The sequence below is a fragment of the Staurois parvus genome, unplaced genomic scaffold (assembly GCF_062004578.1).
Source record: "Staurois parvus isolate SC_StPar_1 unplaced genomic scaffold, SC_StPar_1.0 ptg001037l, whole genome shotgun sequence".
NCBI classification, from domain to species: domain Eukaryota; kingdom Metazoa; phylum Chordata; class Amphibia; order Anura; family Ranidae; genus Staurois; species Staurois parvus.
The window spans coordinates 385,903-407,808 of record NW_028318833.1 but is presented as its reverse complement, the minus strand read 5'-3'; the positions used below and the strand labels follow the sequence as shown (position 1 = coordinate 407,808).

Here is a 21,906-nt window from a genome sequence, read left to right as displayed (position 1 = left end):
TTTAAATTGCAATCAGTGTCAGTGTATAAATAGTCAATGAGTTTGTTAGCTCTTACGTGGAAGCACTGACTAGGCTAGATACTGAGCCATGGGGATCAGAAAAGAACTGTCAAAACTCCTGCGTAACAAGGTAATGGAGCTTTATAAAGATGGAAAAGGACATAAAAAGATGTCCAATCCCTTGACTATGCCAATCAGTACTGCTAAATCGCCTATTAAGAAGTGGAAAGTTCGGGAATCTCTTGATACCAAGTCAAGGTGAGGTAGACCAAGAAAGATTGCAGCCATAACTGACAGAAGAATTGTCCGGGATTCAGAGAAAAACCCACAGGCAACCTCAAAAGAAATACAGGATGCTCTGGAAAAAGATGTCTGTACTAAGGCCAAACATTCCAGGGGAGGGAAACTTCTGATCCGGGGGCGGATACTTCTGTTCCAGGGGGCGGAGACTTCTGATCTGGCCATTTGGGTGATTTCTGTTATCATTATGATTTAAAAAGGAGCCAAACAACTACAGTTGTGGCCAAAATTATTCAACCCCCACTGAAATTGAGTGTTTTGGCCAGTTTGACATTGCTTTTGATCATTCAGTCATCTTGCTTACATTTACATTAAAGAGGCACTTGTAGGTCAGACAAATATAACATAACAGTTATAATGAAATAACCACAAATGTCTTTTCTGTGCTCACAGCATTATCAGTTTTATTCAACCCCCAAGTGACATTCAATCTTAGTACTTAGTACAGCATCCTTTTACAGTTATAACAGCTTTTAAACGTGAAGCATAGCTTGACACAAGTGTCTTGCAGCGATCTACGGGTATCTTCGCCCATTCTTCATGGGCAAAGGCCTCCAGTTCAGTCACATTCTTAGGCTTGCGCACTGCAACTGCTTTCTTTAAGTCCCACCAGAGGTTCTCAATCGGATTTAAGTCTGGTGACTGCGATGGCCACTCCAAAATGTTCCAGCCTTTCCTCTGCAACCATGCTCTAGTGGACTTGGAGGTATGCTTGGGATCATTGTCCTGTTGAAAGGTCCAACGTCTCCCAAGCCTCAGGTGTGTGACGGACTGCATCACGTTTCCATCCAATATCTCCTGGTACTGAAGAGAATTCATGGTACCTTGCACACGCTGAAGCTTCCCTGTACCTGCAGAAGCAAAACAGCCCCAAAGCATGATTGACCCTCCACCATGCTTCACAGTAGGCAAGGTGTTCTTTTCATCATAGGCCTTGTTCTTCCTCCTCCAAACATAGCGTTGATCCATGGGCCCAAACAGTTCTAATTTTGTTTCATCAGTCCACAGAACACTATCCCACAACTTTTGTGGTTTGTCCACATGGCTTTTGGCATACTGCAGTCGACTCTTCTTATTCTTTGGAGACAGCAAGGGGGTACGCCTGGGAGTTCTGGCACGGAGGCCTTCATTACGCAGTGTGCGTCTTATTGTCTGGGCTGAAACTTCTGTACCCACATCTGACAAATCTTTTCTCAGTTCCTCAGCAGTCACACGGGGACTTCTCTCCACTCTACGCTTCAGGTAGCGCACAGCAGTCGAAGTCAGCATCTTCTTTCTGCCACGACCAGGTAGCGTTTCAACAGTGCCCTTTGCCTTGAATTTGCGAATGATGCTTCCTAAGGTGTCTCTTGGTATGTTTAACATCTTTGCAATCTTCTTATAGCCATTGCCCTTCCTGTGAAGAGAAATCACCTCTTCTCTTGTCTTCCTGGACCATTCTCTTGCCTTCACCATGTTTGTAACCACACCAGTAAATGTCTAGAAGGAGCTGAGTATCACAGTCATTTTAAAGCTGCCTAATTGGTGCTTATTATGCTTGATTGCTGCTCGGTGACATCCACAGGTGTTTTCAATACCTGATGGAAAGCACCTGTATGAACCTCTGTTCTTCAGAGTGGTAGTCTTTAAGGGGTTGAATAATTGTGGCAATGAAGAAACCACATAAGAACCATTTACTACTGTATTACATAAACAATTGATGTCATTTTAGTTGCATTTGGGTAGTTACAACGTCCTTGTAGGATTTGATTCTGAATACAATTCCAAATGTACACTATAGTCCCTAAACCCCTTTACAGCATTGGGGGTTGAATAATTTTGGCCACAACTGTATGTGATAATCATGGGGGTCTTCCCCCCATCCTCTGGAACTCTCTACCCCAATCCATCAGACTGTCATCTACCCTCTTCACCTTTAGGCGCACCCTGAAAACCCATCTCTTCAGGGAAGCCTACCCCACCCTCACCTAACAGCCGATCTTCTCCATCCCTCCTACTGCTTCATCCCCCACAGCCATTTCCTCCTGTACCGCTATCCCCTCCCTCCTAGATTGTAAGCTCCAAGGATCAGGGCCCTCGAACCCCTCGTGTAGTGTATTGTTACTGTCTTGTCTCATGTTCTGTCCCCCACTATAATGTACAGCGCTGAGCAAACCTTTTGGCGCTATATAAATACTGTATAATAATAATATTTAAAAGGATGCAGACCCTATCACTTTCCTCATTAGAACCCTGCAGGTGCATCAGCTGATTGATAATTATAAAGTCACTTCCAATCACATTCGCTTTGCACATGGATGCAGAGAAGCTAGCAACTATATCTTCAGAAAAAACAAAAGATAGGAATCTGCAACAAAGTTTGTTAAAATCCCTGCAATGTACAGAGATCACTTACAGGGGGCATATTTTTTTCTGAACAAAAGTTGAGTTACTCTTTAAATATGAATTCAATTGAAGCCTATGGGGGAAGATGTGTGTGTGTATTGGTAGGGGGGGGGGGGGTATATTGTCTGAAAATATTTCTGCCCATATTGAAGGCAAATAGGCAAGGGGTTGATTGGGAGCAAGACATGTACCGATGCAAAAGATAAAGATACAAAGTAACATTCATGTGTGAGAGGATACTCCTCTTTATGTGCTTTCAAGGGCCAAATTGGAAAACCAGCACAATTCTCACAGACAGCAGCAGCATCACACGCTGATATCACAAAACTTACACATGCAATACATTTTTTGACTTTTACATTATTGCTTGGCTTTAATTAAGCAGCAACATTCCAATGTGATTAATTGTTATAATTAGGAGAACTCAGCTTTTTTAGGTAGTTGTGGATGTGACACCAGTGGTAGCAGGCATGAACTGACTGGTAGAAGCAGCAGGGGCCACAACAGATCTATAAACATATAGGCAGGTTACTATTAAATAAAACCTAAGCTCTCAGCTTTGAGCAACTTGGCACGTGTCACAATAACCTGATAGCATAGTTTGTATACTTCATTTTTGCTGTACTCCACTGCAATTTCCTAAAAATATAAAAAGTCAACAAAACACTTAAAAATATTAAACAAATCACTTTAAAGCAAACCACAACCACACATTCCTCAAGAACCCACACCCACCCGCACATACCCTGAACCAGGGGCAGACTGACCAGTTGGAAACTCGGGCACTGCCTGAGGGCCCGGGGTCGGTAGGGGGCCCCATGAGATGCCCCCTGGTACCTTTTTCATAGGCTTTTTTGAGTTTGGGCAAGGACACAGGGGCCCCATGATCCCCTATTTCCCGGGGGCCCCATGATTTGTCAGTCCGCCCCTGCCCTGAACTAACCAGATTTAATAAAATGTCACAACAGAGTGAATCATATCAAAACTACAACCCTGCCTTCCCTGAACCATCCAAGTATCCCCAATTATTAAAGAAATTCAAAATATAGACTTCAGGTATGTGTTGTGCAGCAATTGTTTATCATCAGGACAGTACCCAAATGCTTGAATAGGCAGAAAATGGAAAGGGCTCTGGAATGTGGGCCTCTGCTTCCAACAGGAAAGTTGTGATCTTCAGTCATGTTAAGAATACCAGTACTCAAGGTTAATAGGCCTAAGCGCACCCTTCTCCCCTCGTTATCTGTGAACTAGTTTACCAGCATAGATTTCAAGTCTTGCCCTTTTTGAACCCCTTCCTGCTGAAGAACCCAAGGTGGCCACTTCCTCTGTCTACCCCTCAGCCAAGCCCGATCACACTTCTCCTCATTCTTCATTTTACACCAGGGGCGGACTGACAACTCATGGGGCTCCCGGGCAATAGGGGATCATGGGGCCCCTGTGTCCTTGCCCAAACTCAAAAAAGCCTATGAAAAAGGTACCAGGGGCATATCATGGGGCCCCCTACTGACCCCAGGCCCTCAGGCAGTGCCCGAGTTTCAAAATGGTCAGTCCGCCCCTGCTTTACACCCTCTCTCCCTTCACAAGATTCACCACCTGCATTTTCTTCAAAATCTGCATCCTAAATGGAGAGAAAGGAATGCCCAACGAGGGATTTGAAAGGTTTACCTTACCTGCACAAGCATGGGGACATGCTAAGTAGAGCCAAGTGTAGGCTTGAACCTCACCGTTGGTCTTCTAAACCCTTCCGCCATCTCCCACAGCATACTAGACCAAGCCTGTGTCTCTTTCACAGCTGCTGAACCATAACAAAAAAATTACCCTAAACCCCCATGTCCAGCATCTCTAAGCCAGCTCTCAGAACTGTTGACAAAGCAGATCCTCCAATTGCAGCAGTCAGACCACATCCTCAAGATCATGGTCTGTGCTGCACGATAGTGGCAAGTATCCAGCCACCACTTTTTCCCAAATGGTCATGCCTCTACCAGCATGTGCAATTCAATTGTCTATTTATTGTCTCCACATAACCACAGAAGCAATATATCCTACAATTTAGTAACAGTGATAGTGCAGCTATTTTTCCCTCTTCTCCTCAATGATCTCAGGAGGTGAGTCCTCAGAACCACCGACCTCCAAAGCTTTCCAGAATCTATGAAACACAACTCAGTCAAAACATTTCCATGCTTTTTGCAGCTAATATGCTTCCAGAACAGGGGTCACAGTGAGTAAGAGACTCTGTAGGATCTTTAGGGACTGGCATGCCAAAAGGTGACTGACCCAATGCCGAATTGTACTAGGCTAGGCCATTTGTGACAAAGACACCTTCCGCCTGCCCTTCAGCTGGGAAAGATCACACAAATGTTGAAAAGACCGTAAACATGGTGTTGCAGTGGTTCCTGACTAGATGCCACTTTGCCATATCTCCTGATGGTGACTGGACCCACGGGCATGTAGGTGAAGGGGTAACACTTAATGGGAAATAGTTGGCCGCTCTGCCACAAGATAGCTTTTGTTTCACACTTATTGCTGAAACAGGCAAAGCTTTCCTTTGTATGCAGTACAACACTGTGCATTTCTGTACTGTTCTAAGTCTCTCCATTGTTTAATACTGCTATGGCGACACCAGTCAACCACTCTTGTGAGGTGACCTGCCTTGTAATATACTTCAAAATCAGATGTGACAATCCCTCTGAGCACTTCTCTCTGAACTTGCCCCAGCGTTCAGTCCAGTGCAGTGTGCGGAGCTCGGACGGTGAGGAGAGAGAAGAGGCTGCCCGGGACCTGAACCTAGTTTAGATTTGCAGTCTTGTTTGTCATCAAATGAAGTCTGTCCCATGCAAGCTGAAGTATAGAATGATGGATTTTTAAAAGGAAAATGTGTATAGCCTGAAAAACTAAAACGGACGCAGCCACCACAATCAAGTACTGTTTTATGTCTTTCTATGAGTCTTATTAAAAGAGAGGAGGAGGAATAAGGAGTCTGCCAGAGGAGATACACCATTGAGGTGGAAACTGCTTTGGGGCCCTGTGTGGGTCAAGGAGGGGAGGTGAGCAGGCATTGCTGCCATTTGGAGGAGATTATTTGCACCTAGAAGTGGAGATCACGTGTGTTTTTCAAAAAGCACAGAGTCACATGCATGGACATTTTTCTTTTTTTCACTTATGATGTATATGAAATGTGTATGAATTAGGCACTAATTTATGTGGATAATTAATTTTATATTCACTAATTTATTCACATTTGGTTATGTATTGAAATTTTTAATTATATGCACGGTATAATAGGTCTCTTTATAGTGTGTGTTGAATCACTAAAGCTTAATTACATTTGGTTGCACTATTTTTTTCTCCCACCAGAGGGAGATATTAGTGTTTATTATATAGATTTGTCACAAAAGAATATCAGATTTATAATAATCCTTTTTTGAATGCACTTTTATTTTTTTTATTCATGAGATATAAGCGCTTCACTATTTTTTTCTTTTTGTTTGGACTTGTTGGTATTAGTTAAGTGACAGCAGCTGTATAATATTAATCATTCCATTGAGCGCAGGAAGATTTTTTACACTTTAGTGAAAGTTACATTGTTTACAAATGGCGGTATAGATACTGGGATTTTGTTATTTTTTTATAGCGGGCATTCTGACACTGGGGGGGGGGAGACTGAGCGTGGAATATTTAGTAGCCAGGAAATATCACGGATGGACTTATTGCACAGGTGGCCACCTATCACGGGACAACGCTTGTGCAGGCCATAGACGGATCGAAAATCAGACGATTTTTCGGCTGAAAAAAAAATTGGACGATTTTCACACCGTTAATGGGTTAATTGGTTGGCCATTTTTTGGGGTTTTATCACATTTTTTTTTATCGGTGAAGTTGGAAATAAATTGTCCGATTTTGCTGATTGGCCGATTTTCCCGACAACGATGGGCAAATCGGCCGATCTTTTCACCGATAAAAAATCTGTGCATGAGTCGTGACCTGCAAGAAGAAGAAAAAGAAAAAGAAGAAAAAGAAGAATTCCAGTCCGCAGTTATATTTGACATGAAAAAGTCTTGCGGTTGCAACAATGTATCTATTTTTATCCAAATAAAAACATCTGTATCCGAAATGGATATAAATAGATACAATGTTGCAACCGCAAGACTTTTTCATGTCAAATATAATAGTGGAGCTCTCTGCAGTGACAGAAGTAATTAAATGCCGGCTGTAGACGGGATGAAAATCGGCTGATTTTTTTAACGTTGGTGGTAACGTCGGCCTATTGAACGACCAATTCGGTTTTTTTTTTTAATCGGCCGGTGTTCTCCCCGTCTATGGCCTGCATTAGAGTCACTGAGCTCCTGAGAGCGACCCATTCTTTCAGCAATGTTTGTAGAAGCAGTCTGCATGCCTAGGGGATGGATTGTATACACCTGTGTCCATGGAGGGGATTGGAACACCTGAATCCAGTAGATTTGGAGGGTGGGGAGTGGAGTCCCAATACTTTTGGCAATATACTGTATATGTGTGCGTGTAAAATAAACAAAAAGTGAAAATAAAAAAACCATATATATATGATTTTATTTCACATCTTTCTAAATGGGTTAACAACTCCCCATGTGATGGCAATGTGATCCATCCAATCCTCCCAGCATCAGCTCTGCATATGTGATGATTTCATTTCTAGAGTCTGAAGGCCTGCAGAGGGGACTCCAATGACTCAGCTCCTGCAGTGTCTGGATGAGGAGTAGCAGGATAGAACGCTGTGTCTCAGGATAGGAAGCAAATCTACAGAGAGGAGATCTGAGGATCTGGAGACGAGCCAGCAACATGCAGCAAAGGTACGGTCTAAGCTGTTATTTATTATTTGAGTCATTTTTTGGGGAAAATAAAGTTGGCATTCATCTATTTCATCAGGATCCTGAAGGATGGGGGAGATGGAGGGACCAAGGAAGAGATTTCAATGGAGAATGCTGCAGAAGGAGTGAGACTTCCTTGCTCAGCTATACAATGCCTGGGTCCAAGAGCTGAGAGCAGTGAGGGGGATCTTATAGGTGATATGTATAAAGAGATCCTGTCACCCCCCCTCCCCCCACAACTGGCCTTTTGGGGTGCCTAGGCACAGATATCTGTGTACACTTTAAAAGTCCAAACAGAGATCCGTCCAATTATAATAGATCTGAATGTAATGTAGTGTTCATTCTTCCCACAAAAGCCACAGCAACTTTAAGGCTACATTCAAGGGGCGGACTGACAACTCATGGGGCCCCCAGGACATAGGGGATCATGGGGCCCCTGTGTCCTTGCCCAAACTCAAAAAAGCCTATGAAAAAGGTACCAGGGGCATCTCATGGGGCCCCCTACTGACCCCGGGCCCTCAGGCAGTGCCCGAGTTTCCAAATGGTCAGTCCGCCCCTGCTACGTTCACACCTAAGCGTTTTGCGGAAACGCACAGCGGTCCATTTAACATGATTTCCTATGGGGACACGTCCGCCTCTTCGCGTTTTCACCCGCTGCGTTTTTTAGAAAGGGTCTGGGACTTTTTTAAAATGCAAAACATTGCGTTTTGGTTCAATAGACTTCAATGGAGACGCTGCAGAAATGCATGTAGTGTGTTTTTTTGATGCGTTTTGTGTTTTTAATCTGCCTGGCAACAAGTTAGCCAAGAAAAGGAAAAAAAGGAAAATACATTAAAAAATTTTTTAAAAAAAAATGCATCTGCAAAAGACGCAAAACGCACTGCAGAAACGGATCAAATGCAAGCTACATAGGTGTGAACCTAGCCGAAAACTTGTTATGTCTCATAGAGGGGGTTCCAGGACTATGACACAATATCACCGGCTGCTGTCCTTCCCATGTGTACAACTCGTCTTGTTCAGGAATCCATGGCCATCCGGGAGAGAGATGTGAACAGAAGGCTGGCCATACACTATACAATTTTCTGCCCAATTTTCTTTAGATTTACCTTCAACTGTGCAGTGAAAGGGCCCGCCTAATTGGTTACAATTGAAAGTTTTGTTTAGGTTTGACCTCATATTATATGGTTTTTGGTAAATATAAAGTAATTTTCTAAAGAAAACTGTATAGTGTATGGCCAGCCGAAGGCTCCATTCAGCAATATGAGCAGTGTGTGTATTTATCTCCTCCCCTGGAATCCGTTGCTCCAGGGGAGGAAAATGCAACTTTAATGTGCCCAAAGCCATGTTTTACACGTGTGTTTAACCCCTCGCCCTCATGAGAATTCCCCCCCCCCCCTTCCTGACCAGGCCATTTTTTGTGTTGCGGCGCTGCGTTACTTTACCTGACAATTGCGCGGTCATGCAACGCTGCACCCAAATGAAATTTACGTCCTTTTTTTTCTCACAAATAGAGCTTTCTTTCTGTGGTATTTGATCGCCTGAACATTTTTTATTTTTTGCGCTATAAAAAAAAAGTCTGACAATTTTGAGAAAAAAAAATATTGTTTTACTTTTTGCTATTAAACATGTCCAGTAAAAAAAAATAAAAAAATCTAATTTTGTCATAAATTGTATTCTGCTCCATGTCTTTGCTAAAAATAAATCCCAATATATGTGTATTGATTGCTTTGTGTGAAATTTATAGCGTCTGCAAATGGCGGTATATAGACTGTGATTTTTTTTTTTTTTTTTACTAGTAATGGCGGCGATCAGCAACTTATAGCGGGACTGCGGCGGGCATTCTGACACTGGGGGGGGGGGGAACTGACTTGGTGTCACTGACATCCCAGTGACACCAATACAGTGATCAGTGCTAATGAAGCGCACTGACATTGTTTACATACAGGTCTCTCCCTGTCAGAGATACTCGGTGATCACCGGGAGCCAGTGAGTAATGACCGGCTGGGATTCAGTGATTGACAGCCGAGGCTGCGAATGGCTCACCCCCTACCCGTAACTGCAAAATCACATGTGTATATATACATGATTTTGCGTACCCCTGCCACCCTTTAGCAGTATTTCTGCTATAGGGCGGACAGGAAGCGGTTAATGGAGTTTGGTGTTCATGCATTCTGGCATCCATCTCCATAAGATGGATGCCAGCACATGGAGATGCACAAGCTCTGAGGAAAGATCATCCTCTCCAAACGTACAGTCCGTCCTGTTTCTAGCTGTCATCACAGGAAAGGTCACATTCTTCCACAATACAGCTCACCAAATCCTACCTATTGCCAGCTAAGAGTCTGAGAAGGTCTAACCATCTGGTGGTCCGATTCGTTCATCCCATCCCATGAGGGGGATATATTTTACACAGGCGTATTGAAAATACGCATCTGGTGAGTGCGCATTTTCGCTATTTGTCACCGGATCACTGAATCAGAAAAGTCACTACCATCTTCTGAGCTAGCCACGAACTGTCACCACCCATTCACTGTAATTTTGGGAGCTTGTATATATATTTGTTATACACTCATCAATTTTAGCGCTGCACCTTTATTATTATATACTGATAGAAGTCACAAGACTGCTGTATACAGTACACCCCTCAAATTATTTTCCAGCACTGCCTTAACCTTCTTGGGCATGGAGTTCACCAAAGCTTCACAGGTTACCACTGGAGTCCTCTTCCACTCCTCCATGACGACATCACAGAGCTGTTGGATGTTGGAGACCTTGTGCTCCTCCAGCTTCCGTTTGAGGATGCCCCACAGATGCTCAATAGGGTTTAGGTCTGGAGACATGCTTGGCCAGTCCATAACCTTTACCCTCAGCTTCTTTAGCAAGGCAGTGGTCATCTTAGAGGTGTGTTTGGGGTCGTTATCATGTTGGAATATTGCCCTGCAGCCCAGTCTCCGAAGGGAGGGGATCATGCTGTGCTTCAGTATGTCACAGTACATGTTGGCATTCATGGTTCCTTTAACGGAATCGGACCCCGACTGCACTAGGGTATTTCCATTAGACTCCCGCTTCCCTGTCCGAACACAGATCCACGGACACCACCGCTGACCATACAAGAGGAGACAGCACCAGACTTGAAGTAAACCAGGAGATAGACTGCTTTATTTTAACACAGATACAAGATATATACACAGGGCGGGGCAATACATTTAGTAACAAGAGACACACAGCAGACACCCCCCACCAAGCCAATACACAAACATATACATCCCATAATAGTTTGCTCCCAAGCAAGACACACAATAGAACAATGGGATACAACCACCTGGCATTAAACAATGAGAAACCCCCACCTATACATGTCTACACAATAGCAGGACATTCCACCCTGTACCCCTAACAGGCACAGGGTGACTTACACATAAGAGGGATATGGGGTGCTAAGACAGGGGTCTACCCACCTCTCTCAAGGGGGCTGTATTGAGCCCCCCCACCCAAAGTGACTCCCGTCACAGTTCCCTCAGTGAACTGTAGCTCCCCAGTGCCGGCAGCACTCATGCAGCCCCAGACCATGACACTCCCACCACCATGATTGACTGTAGGCAAGACACACTTGTCTTTGTACTCCTCACCTGCTTGCCGCCACACACGCCTGACACCATCTGAACCAAATCAGTTTATCTTGGTGTCATCAGACCACAGGACATGGTTCCAGTAATCCATGTCCTTAGTCTGCTTGTCTTCAGCAAACTGTTTGCGGGCTTTTTTGTGCATCATCTTTAGAAGAGGCTTCCTTCTGGGATGACAACCATGCAGACCAATGTGATGCAGTGTGCGGCATATGGTCTGAGCTCTGACAGGCTGACCCCCCACCCCTTCAACCTCTGCAGCAATGCTGGCAGCACACATACATCTATTTCCCAAAGACAACCTCTGGATATGACGCTGAGCACGTGCACTCAACTTCTTTGGTGGACCATGGCGAGGCCTGTTCTGAGTGGAACCTGTCCTGTTAAAGCGCTGTCTGGTCTTGGCCACCGTGCTGCAGCTCAATTTCAGGGTCTTGGCAATCTTCTTATAGCCTAGGCCATCTTTAAGTAGAGCAACAATTCTTTTTTTCAGATCCTTAGAGAGTTCTTTGCCATGAGGTGCCATGTTGAACTTCCAGTGACCAGTATGAAACACTGAGAGCGATAACACCAATTTAACACACCTGCTTCTCATTCACACCTGAGACCTTGTAACACTAATGAGTCACATGACACCGGGGAGGGAAAATGGCTAATTGGGCCCAATTTGGACATTTTCACTTAGGGGTGGACTCACTTTTGTGCCAGCGGTTTAGACATGAATGGTGGTGTGTTGAGTTGTTTTGAGGGGACAGCAAATTTACATGTTATACAAGCTGTACACTGACTACGTCACATTGTAGCAAAGTGTCATTTCTTCAGTGTTGTCACATGGAAAGAGAGAATTAAATATTTACAAAAATGTGAGGGGTGGACTCACTAATGGGAGTTAATCTACTGCTGATGAGAAAAGGTATTTAGCAGTTTATATTTACTAAAATAATTGCATTTCCATGTTCTGTGTACTTTGGGAGAGCGGATATAGTGAATGTGGGGTCTAGGGAGAGCGGATATAGTGAATGCGGGGTCCGGGGAGAGCGGATATAGTGAATGCAGGGTCTGGGGAGAGCGGATATAGTGAATGCGGGGTCCGGAGAGAGCGGATATAGTGAATGCGGGGTCCGTGGAGAGCGGATATAGTGAATGCAGGGTCCCGGGAGAGCGGATATAGTGAATGCAGGGTCCGGAGAGAGTGGATATAGTGAATGCAGGGTCCGGGGAGAGCGGATATAGTGAATGCATGGTCCGGGGAGAGCGGATATAGTGAATGCAGGATCCGGGGAGAGCGGATAAAGTGAATGCAGGGTCCGGGGAGAGCGGATATAGTGAATGCGGGGTCTGGGGAGAGCGGATATAGTGAATGCAGGGTCCGGGGAGAGCGGATATAGTGAATGCGGGGTCTGGGGAGAGCGGATATAGTGAATGCGGGGTCCGGGGAGAGCGGATATAGTGAATGCAGGGTCCGGGGAGAGCGGATATAGTGAATGCGGGGTCCGGGGAGAGCAGATATAGTGAATGCGGGGTCCGGGGAGAGCGGATATAGTGAATGCAGGGTCCGGGGAGAGCGGATATAGTGAATGCAGGGTCTGGGAAGAGCGGATATAGTGAATGCGGGGTCCGGGGAGAGTGGATATAATGAATGCGGGGTCCGGGGAGAGCGGATATAGTGAATGCGGGGTCTGGGGAGAGCGGATATACTGAATGCAGGGTCCGGGGAGAGCGGATATAGTGAATGCAGGGTCCGGGGAGAGTGGATATAGTGAATGCAGGGTCCGGGGAGAGTGGATATAGTGAATGCAGGGTCCGGGGAGAGTGGATATAGTGAATGAGGGGTCCAGGGTTTAGTAACACTTTAAGTACTTAATTTTTTGTGCCTTTTTTAAATGTTTTTTCTTTTGTCAAACAAATTGTTCTTGTTGCATGAGGTATGTCCCACTTATTAACTTGTAGCAATTTTGTATTCTTAATATTTCAGGCTTTCTTTAAAATGATATTGAACTATTTCCATTAGTACAGGTCCAAGTTTAGGGTCCTGTTGCAAAATGAAGCAATTCCTCTTTTTGATAGCTCTGTGATTACGGTTGAACTGCGTAATGAACCGAACTTGCTTGGATTCTCTCTCTCCATATTTCTCTAACTCTTCTATCCAGTGGGATGCCCTTAAAATACTTTCAAAAGCTTCAATAATCAGCTTACTAAGTATTGTATCTCTCTAAATCAATTTATTAAGATGTTGCTTTGGCTGACTCCATGTTGTGGAGATGTGAACTACCACCAGTGGGCTTGAAATGGGTTGTAGTAATAATTCTGTTCATCAGGGGTAAGTTTCAGATTCAAAAATATTAACGTTTGCTCATCCACTACATACGTAAAGGCCAGACCCAAGGTATCATTATTGCAGTATTCCAAAAAATGTATTCTAGCTTTCCTAGGGCCACTCCAGACCATTTAACCATTAGCCGCCCAGCCAATGGCCGTTTGGCGGCTTCAGATGTGCCTCTTCATTCCGGGTGCACGCCATTTGGCGTGCTCCCGCACATGCGCCGTTTGCGCTAATGCAGAGCGGCGCAGCAGTGCGATCTGTCGGCGGCCGTGCACCTCGGACACGGCCGATGACAGATCCGAGTACCGGCTCCCGTTGCTGGTACCATGTGACCTGCTGTGACCAATCACAGCAGGTCACATGACAGTTGTATACATGGATGGCTTCATTCATGATGCCATCCATTGTATACTAGTGCCTAGCTATGAATGGTCACAGCTAATCACATGCACATGTCATGTGATTAGCTGTGACCAAATCACAGCTAAGCACAAAAAAAAAAAAAAAAAAAAAAAAAAGCTGAATGAATCGATTTCATTCAGGTAAATGCTTGCTTATAGCAAAGTAATTCTTTGCTATAAGCAAATTGTGTAAAAAAAAAAAAAAAAAAATACTGATCACTTCCCCAAAGTAGTACAATGTTACTATGGTAACATTGTACTATTTTGGTCATAGTAAAGTATGAAAAAAAATCTTAAAAAAAAAAAAAAAAAATGTAATAAAAAATTAAATATAATAAAAAAATAAAAAAAAATAAAAAAATATATATATTTTTTTTTTTCATACTGTCACCAGTCAGTGTCCCTGTTCACCGCCATGCCAGTTATATGATGACGCTGTACTGCACTGGTGACAGTATGTAAAAAAAAAAATAGTGAAAATAATTTTTTTCATTTTTTCATTTTCGGAAAAATTATGACAGAAAAATACAACTTCAAAAAACTCGCCATTCCTCTTATGAAGTACGTCGGACTGTCTACTCTGCAAAAAGGGGTCATTTGTGGGATATCTGTACTGTCCTGACATTTGGGGGATATCTGTACTGTTCTGACATTTGGGGGATATCTGTACTGTCCTGACATTTGGGGGATATCTGTACTGTTCTGACATTTGGGGGATATCTGTACTGTTCTGACATTTGGGGGATATCTGTACTGTCCTGACATTTGGGGGATATCTGTACTGTTCTGACATTTGGGGGATATCTGTACTGTCCTGACATTTGGGGGATATCTGTACTGTTCTGACATTCTTGGACCTCAAGAAATTAGATTGGCCGTCAGTACTTCAGGATTGATCAATATTCAGATCTATACCATAGTTTGTGAACTCTATAACTTTCCTACAAACTAAATAATACATCCTAATTTGGGTTATTTTCACCAAAGACATGTAGCAGAATACATCTCAGCCTAAATTTATGAAGAACAATTATTTATTTGTAAACTTTTATAACAGAAACAAAGAAAAATGTGTTTTTTTTTCAAAATTTTTGGTCTTTTTTTGTTAATTTAGCAAAAAATAAAAACCCCAGCGGTGATTAAATACCACCAAAAGAAAGCTCTAGTTGTGTGAAGAAAATGATAAAATTTTAGTTTGGGTACAGTGTTGTATGACCGCGCAATTGTCATTCAAAGTGTGAGAGCGCTGAAACCTGAAAAATGGCCTGGGCAGGAAGGTGTAAAATCACACGGTATTGAAACGGTTAAAATACTGTCTGTTGTTCTTTCTCCACAAAAGTCACCATCACCCATTATGGAAAATAAACTTTCTAAATGTATAGTATTGCCCCAGGTGCTTATTGTATTGTGCTCAGTTGGCTTTGTTTTATGTCTGTTTCTAACAAGTTACATTGTATTTGATTATTGACAATTATTTGCTTTTGGTTATAGTTTTCATAGCAATATGTATGGCGGGTTCATCCATCCAGATCCTCCCCCACTTTCTGTGGCCAGGACAAGGGATGGGAAGGAGGGGCGACTACCCTGGGCACAATGTAGGGATGAGGGCGCCTTCCTTCTGTTACCAGGCTGACAGGAGCAATGATTTTGACAAGTGAGTGACTGGTGGGCATAGGATCCCCAAAGCTTGCATATTATGAATCGGAGGGTGGGGGAGGGAGTGCTGTTTGACATCTTTGCCCTTGGCGCTGGGTGACCTTGTCCTGGCACTGGCTACATAACACTCCTTTTATAAGCCCAGTAGTGATGATATATGTCAAGTGTCAGTAATCAGGGTATGACCAGAGGTGTGTGGACTGACACAGGGAAACGCAGGCTTCAGATATGTTATAAACAATATAATTTATTAAGACTAACAATACAAAACGCAGTGCAATACTAAACCTAAACACAGTGCAAACAAACCAAACCAAACCACCCACAGATAACAATACATACAATGCAAGGGTCGTCAGGCAGGCCGGGTCAGTAGCAAACGGGTAAACGGAGTACCAGGAACAGGCGGGAGAGTGGTCGGGGTCACAAGCTGGGTTCAGTAACTCACGGGCGGCGCGGTGCAGAGGGTCAGGCAGAGAATGGTCAGGGTCACAAGCCAGGGATCAAACAGGAGAAGTCAGCAGAGGTCAGGATCAGGCAGGGTCGGCAACAAGTCAGACAGAAACAGGAACAGGAATACAGGATACAAGATACAGGGGCCCATGGAAAAACACACACCAAGGCCCTGACTGTGAGTCTGGCCATCCCTTAAATACAACCCCCGTAATCAGCTTCAGGTGTTTGGCTGACTGCAGGGTTGAGTCTCTGATTGCTGAGAGCACCCGCTGGCCAGCCCTGGTACTGCAGCCCACAAGGCAGGTGAGTCCCACCATTATTGGCAAGTCCATTCCTGACATCAAGCTTCAGAAGGAGGGTGGTACCCTGGAAACACATTGTCGTTTCTGTGGGTAGGAGAGAACCTTGGAAGCAGCCGCTGGAGCTGTTTGACAGCCCGAGCCTCTGCCGCAGGTCGGTAAGAATGCCGATAGCAGCTTCCTCTGCATTATCACTGTCACATAGATAGTCTGGCTGAAAAAAAGAAAAAACTCCATCCAGTTCAACCATTAAAAAAAAAAAAATTATAATCCTACACCCACAGTTGATCCAGAGGAAGGCAAAAACCCAGCAAAGCACGATCCAATTTGCTCCTGCAGGGAAAAAAATATTCCTTCCTGATCCCCCGAGAGGCAATCGGATATTCCCTGGATCAACTTTCCCTATAAATGTTATATCCAGTTATATTCTGTGTATCCAAGAAACAATCCAGGACTTTCCTACAGCAATCCACTGAGCTGCCCACAACCAACTCTGGGTGACAGCTGGGATCACCATGGATAGGGGGTGTAGTTTCTGCTTCCTGTTATCTGTCTCCTTTGCTTAATTGTAAGTTGATATATTGTTTTTCACGCTTCTTGAACTGTAATGAGTCTTTTGACTCCTCTGAACATCTCCATGAGAGATTATCTTACTGAATTTACCCAAATTCTCCAGAGGAGAACAAAAAAGGGAAACAAATTAATAAGAATTATAAAATATGACAAATGGCCAATTCTAAGATCTGGTGGCTCCCTAGGCATTGGCCCATGAGTGCCCCCATGGTATTCAGTATCGGTGCTCCTCACTTTTATTATTAGACAGGAATGGTACAAACGGCTGTCAGTCCTGAATGTCTTTCAGAATCCATATACATCATTTCTTTATATCACTTTTATATTTATATCCATGAATAAAAAATGAACTTCTTACTACTTTTCCTCCTCTTGTGTTTCAGTGATACAGCGAGTGGGAAGGAGTGTAGAGAGTGCCTGACTGTCTTCACTCAGAACCACAACACCGACGTAACATGGCTAGTAAAGACCTTATCAGAGACGTCATCCTTTCAGTATGTTACTGTGTGCTGCTACATTTCTCACCTTGCAGAAGATGTCTGGAAATCTTTGGTTTATGAATCCTCCATCGTTACTTTGCATCTCTTATGTTCTTCGTGGGACCCTCTGCTAGACCTGACTGATCTGAAGGATTTCCTGGATTACAGCCGAGCAAAACTGGGTAAGAGTCACACTGAGTCACCGATGAGAAAGAGATCTGCTAGATTCTGGATCCACTCTGAATGGCTCTGTTTTGTAGACTACAGATCAGATCACATTGTATATAGAGATTTCTTATCACTCTGTTTCTCAGCTAAATATACATTTCTTTTATCGTACATCACAGGTGTAGCACCCTCTAGTGTGCTACTAGTGTTAGCATAGGTACATTTATTATGGTGTGACTCTGTATTTTATTATTATTATTATACAGGATTTATATGGCGCCAACAGTTTGCTCAGCGCTTTACAATATAACAGGAGACAATACAGCAACAATACAGTTCAATATAAGAGGGTTAGGAGGGCCCTGCTCTTTGGAGCTTACTATCTAAGAGATCTGTGTGAGTCTGTTATTGAGTCTTGTTACTGCAGGTCAGGTTGGGTGATTCAGCAGGATGGGCCTCTATAGCCTCCAACTGGTTCTGGAGGACCATGGCAGCTTCCAGAAGTCAGTGGGCAGAAGGGGCGGAAACCTAAATCTGCATGTTTATGGGAGTCTGACCAATCCCAGGCTTGAAGGCCCTGATAGTGTGGTAATGCTAATTCTTAAATATGGGACAGTCAGCTAGCAGTGGAGCCGGGTGGAAGATGGAGTGCTGAGGAGGCTGTTAGTGACCTGGGCGGAGGTCCCTAGGTCTAGGAGGGGCTTGGCCTCCACCCTGGGCTTGGGTTGGCTCAGGAGGATCCATTCAGCATCACGGTATGAACAGGATCATTGCCTGGGAGCAAGGAGGACAGAGTGAGTACATCAGCACACTCAGGGATTCACAAGGGGAGCGACTACCACATGCAGCAAGCTGTCAAAGTACAGCGCTGTTCTTAATCCTTTATCCTTGTCCTGAGAGACCTTCAGAGCAGTCAAGAGGGCTGGTAGTGTCTGTAGGCTGTGGAGCTGGGAGCAGCTCTACAGGGAAGAGGAGATACTTCCCAATGTAGTTTGCAGCACCCTGTGCTAACTTTCAGTGGGGCTGAATGGCCCTAGCCTGTAAGGGGCTTTTGCTACTGATCCGTAAAGACTGACCTAATTCAAATCAAACAGACCAGGATCTTTTTTCTGTATATAGGAAGGAAGTTGTCCGTATGCATTGATTGTCAAGTTGGGCATCCCATAATCCCTGTTACCAGGGATTTTTTTCAGCGGTTACATGGGGGAACGCAGTCTCTGCACCTCCAGCATTGAATGTATACAAAATACTTAGCACCACAGCATGATACTTGGATATGTATTTTCTAAAAGGGGTGGTACTTGGAGGTGGGTGTGGGGGGGTTGTAGACAAGAAGTGACTAAGAAGGGGGAGTTCCTGCACCTTGGTGCCGCGCCCCTTAAATGAATGTGTATCTATATATAAAAGATGTGAATGATGAACTGCTTATAGCAATTCATTAAATTGCTTGGTAGTGAAAAGAATATTGAAAAAAATGCAAACAATATAAACCAACATTAATATCAAGATAATGATTAGAAAATAATACATATAAATGTCCAATTCATGAGTGAATTCAATCAAATGTGAATCCCATCATACTTGCGGCTTGCTCAATATGCTGTAACAGACTGCTCATACAATCCAGATAGTCTGTGCTAAGGGACTACTGGGCCAAAAAGCGTGGGTTTACTCTGATGTGTTCCTTTGTAGAAAGCAGACTGGGTGGTTCACCTCCTTACTCCTGGTAATGCTGTTATGGGTAAATCCAGGATATGGGTCCTCCCTTCAATAGGCTCTATATGTTTTCTCCCTATTGCTCCAGGTATATATCGGGAAGAGAAGAGAAAGAGATAGTGCCTTCTCCTTCCATGCTTTCAAAATATTTTTGAATCCACAAGAAAGTGGCTCTTTTCAGCTTGCTCTTTTTGAGCAGTATGTAGTGACAGGGCAGCAATATGTAGTGACAGGACAGCAATATGTAGTGGCAGGGCAGTGTGTAGTACAAGGCAGAGCAGTGGGCAGTGTGTAGTAGCAGATTAGGGTGCTATGCAGTGGCATGGCATTATGCAGTGGCAGGTCAGGACAGTGAACATGTCAGCCTCTTGCATCATGGCTGGAGATGGAAGCCCAGCTGCTATCTTTTCTCCTTCTTAAGTGTCGCCCCAGTTTCAGCAGCTGCATTAGCCACAGTGCAGTGGTCATTTGTGTGAGGAAGAGAGGAGCCCCCCTCAACTGGTGAGATGTGCCTGCTGAGGCATGATGGAGATTTGGGGGCACGAGGAAAAGGCCAAAGGCAGACACTGCTTGGCTTGGGCTTCCCCTCCACTAATCTGCTGGGGCTTGGGCCCCATATGAGAAGACTGTTCTCTTCTCCCACCCCCCCCTTCCTCCCCAAATTCTACCCTGCTAGAAGTTGTTGCTTAGATGTCCAGACCTAATGTAATTGCATAATTTTGTTTTAACTTAACCATACCTATACCTATGACTAATGTGTGAAAGAGAGACAGATTGGGAGATATTCTATAAAATGCATCCAAGAAGAGAGACGTACTCCAGACTTAAAAAGAAGCCACAGCATGCAAAATTAACTACTTTACTAACTACTTTACTAACTGCTCACTCAGTTGAACACTCAGTAAAGAAGGTCATTTTGCATACTGTGACCCCTTTAAGTCCTCTATGAGCCTTTTATCTCAGATGCATATAACATACTATTTGTGTTGTAAATAAAATGGCAGTGTTCATCTGCTGGCTATCCGCTTTCATTTTATCAGTGGAGCTCCTAGGCTGCATGTGATAACCAAGTCATAGCTGACATAATGGTCACATGATCAGGAGCCACTTTAATTGGCTACCGGTCATCAGTGGACCCTGACTGCTGGAGCTGAGAGCCAGCAGCTGTGCAAAGTATCAGTTGTCGGCTCTCAAAGAAGAAGACATTTAATAATATATCCATGGTATGGGGCATTGTGCTGGGGAATATGAATACATAAGATTGCAGACTGAAAGGAATAAAAGTGCTGCAAAATATTTGTGAATGGCATGTACAGCCAGACATACACATTACAGTCTGAGTGTACAATCTACTATATTCAGGATATATGGCACCAAAATATATTTAACATTGAAAGCTTGTATTCTGCTTTACCGTCTGTTGACAACAATGAATTGCATTACCATATGTTTATTTTATTTATTTAGACATATTGTCTAATCTAGAGGTAGGGAATTTTGTCAAGGGGCCACATCAGAAACTTGGACTGTTGTGAATGGTGGAACCAATAGGCTGAGCTTAATTCTGCTCAATAGAATTTTATCACTTTATAAAAAGCAGTAAATTATATGGTTGTGTGGGTTTTTTTTATAATCTGTTTTATTGATACAAAACAAAATTCACCTTAAAGATTCGACCCTTGCGAGTCAAAAAGTTTAAAAGGATCCCTCTCACAGATCCTCCAGGTAAGTATCACTCCAAATGACTGCTCCCACTTAATATAAATCTCCCTCCAGGGATCAGCACTTCAATAATGGCTCCTTCTCCAAGCAAGATCAAATGTTGCGCTAACAACTCATATGGAACATAAAACACAAGCTTCTATTGTGTAGTATGTTTATTGGCAAGTATAATAACAAATAAAATGCGCACTTACATCAAAACAGTAAAATTCAGGGCTCCAACCACACGCCTTTGGATGTAATATGCATGGCTGTACAAGGGTGTACAAAGGTGTACCAAGATGGCCACCACGCCGGAAGTGCGTCACTACGTTGGGCCGACGCGTTGCATCACAATACCATGTGACTTCCAACGCGTTTTGACTCGCAAGGGTCGAATCTTTAAGGTGAGAGGCTGATTCAGCCGGTGTTCGGATGATCTTCTGCTCAACTATCAACCCACTTTTGCACACAAATACCAGCACGGGTGTTTTTGTTCACCTGAGTGTGATCATTCTTATTTGGACTTTATACGCACGGAAATATATGTTGTTTGTGTGCAGTTGCACTTATTGAGTTCACATATATGCACAATTTTTGACTTATTCACTATATGGGGTATGTTTAGGTACAAATATATGTTAATGCACACTCTTGATGTATATGTATATGTATATATTCACTTGTAAAAGCACGTATTGTTTTTCAGTTGGAAGGATTGATTTTTCACTATAGGAATTTAGACTCATTCACACGTGTGTATTATTAAGTGATGTGCATGATTTCACTTTAGTGGACACCAATTTTGTTCATTTATTTGATATTTATCTACTAGGTGTTTTATTTGTCCACATGTTTATTTGAATACAAGCGAGTAGCGCTACATTGTTTCCATAATTTAATTCTGAAGATCATTGGTATATGACTTAATGTAAGCAGCTTCTCGGGATTATCTATATTTGTGTTGGGAGTTATCCTGAGC

At 43.5% G+C, this 21,906-nt stretch overlaps 1 protein-coding gene across 1 annotated transcript in view; it reads left to right on the top strand.

Moving 5' to 3' along the window:
* The first annotated feature begins 7,335 nt into the window (after positions 1 to 7,335).
* The window catches only part of LOC149441000 (uncharacterized), a 56,355-nt gene continuing 41,784 nt past the window's right edge, over positions 7,336 to 21,906 (top strand). The window contains exons 1-2 of the mRNA XM_089657873.1: positions 7,336 to 7,508; positions 17,244 to 17,521. Coding sequence (XP_089513999.1) covers positions 7,498 to 7,508; positions 17,244 to 17,521 — 289 coding nt within the window. The 5' untranslated portion in view covers positions 7,336 to 7,497. The remainder of the gene's footprint in view (positions 7,509 to 17,243; positions 17,522 to 21,906) is intronic.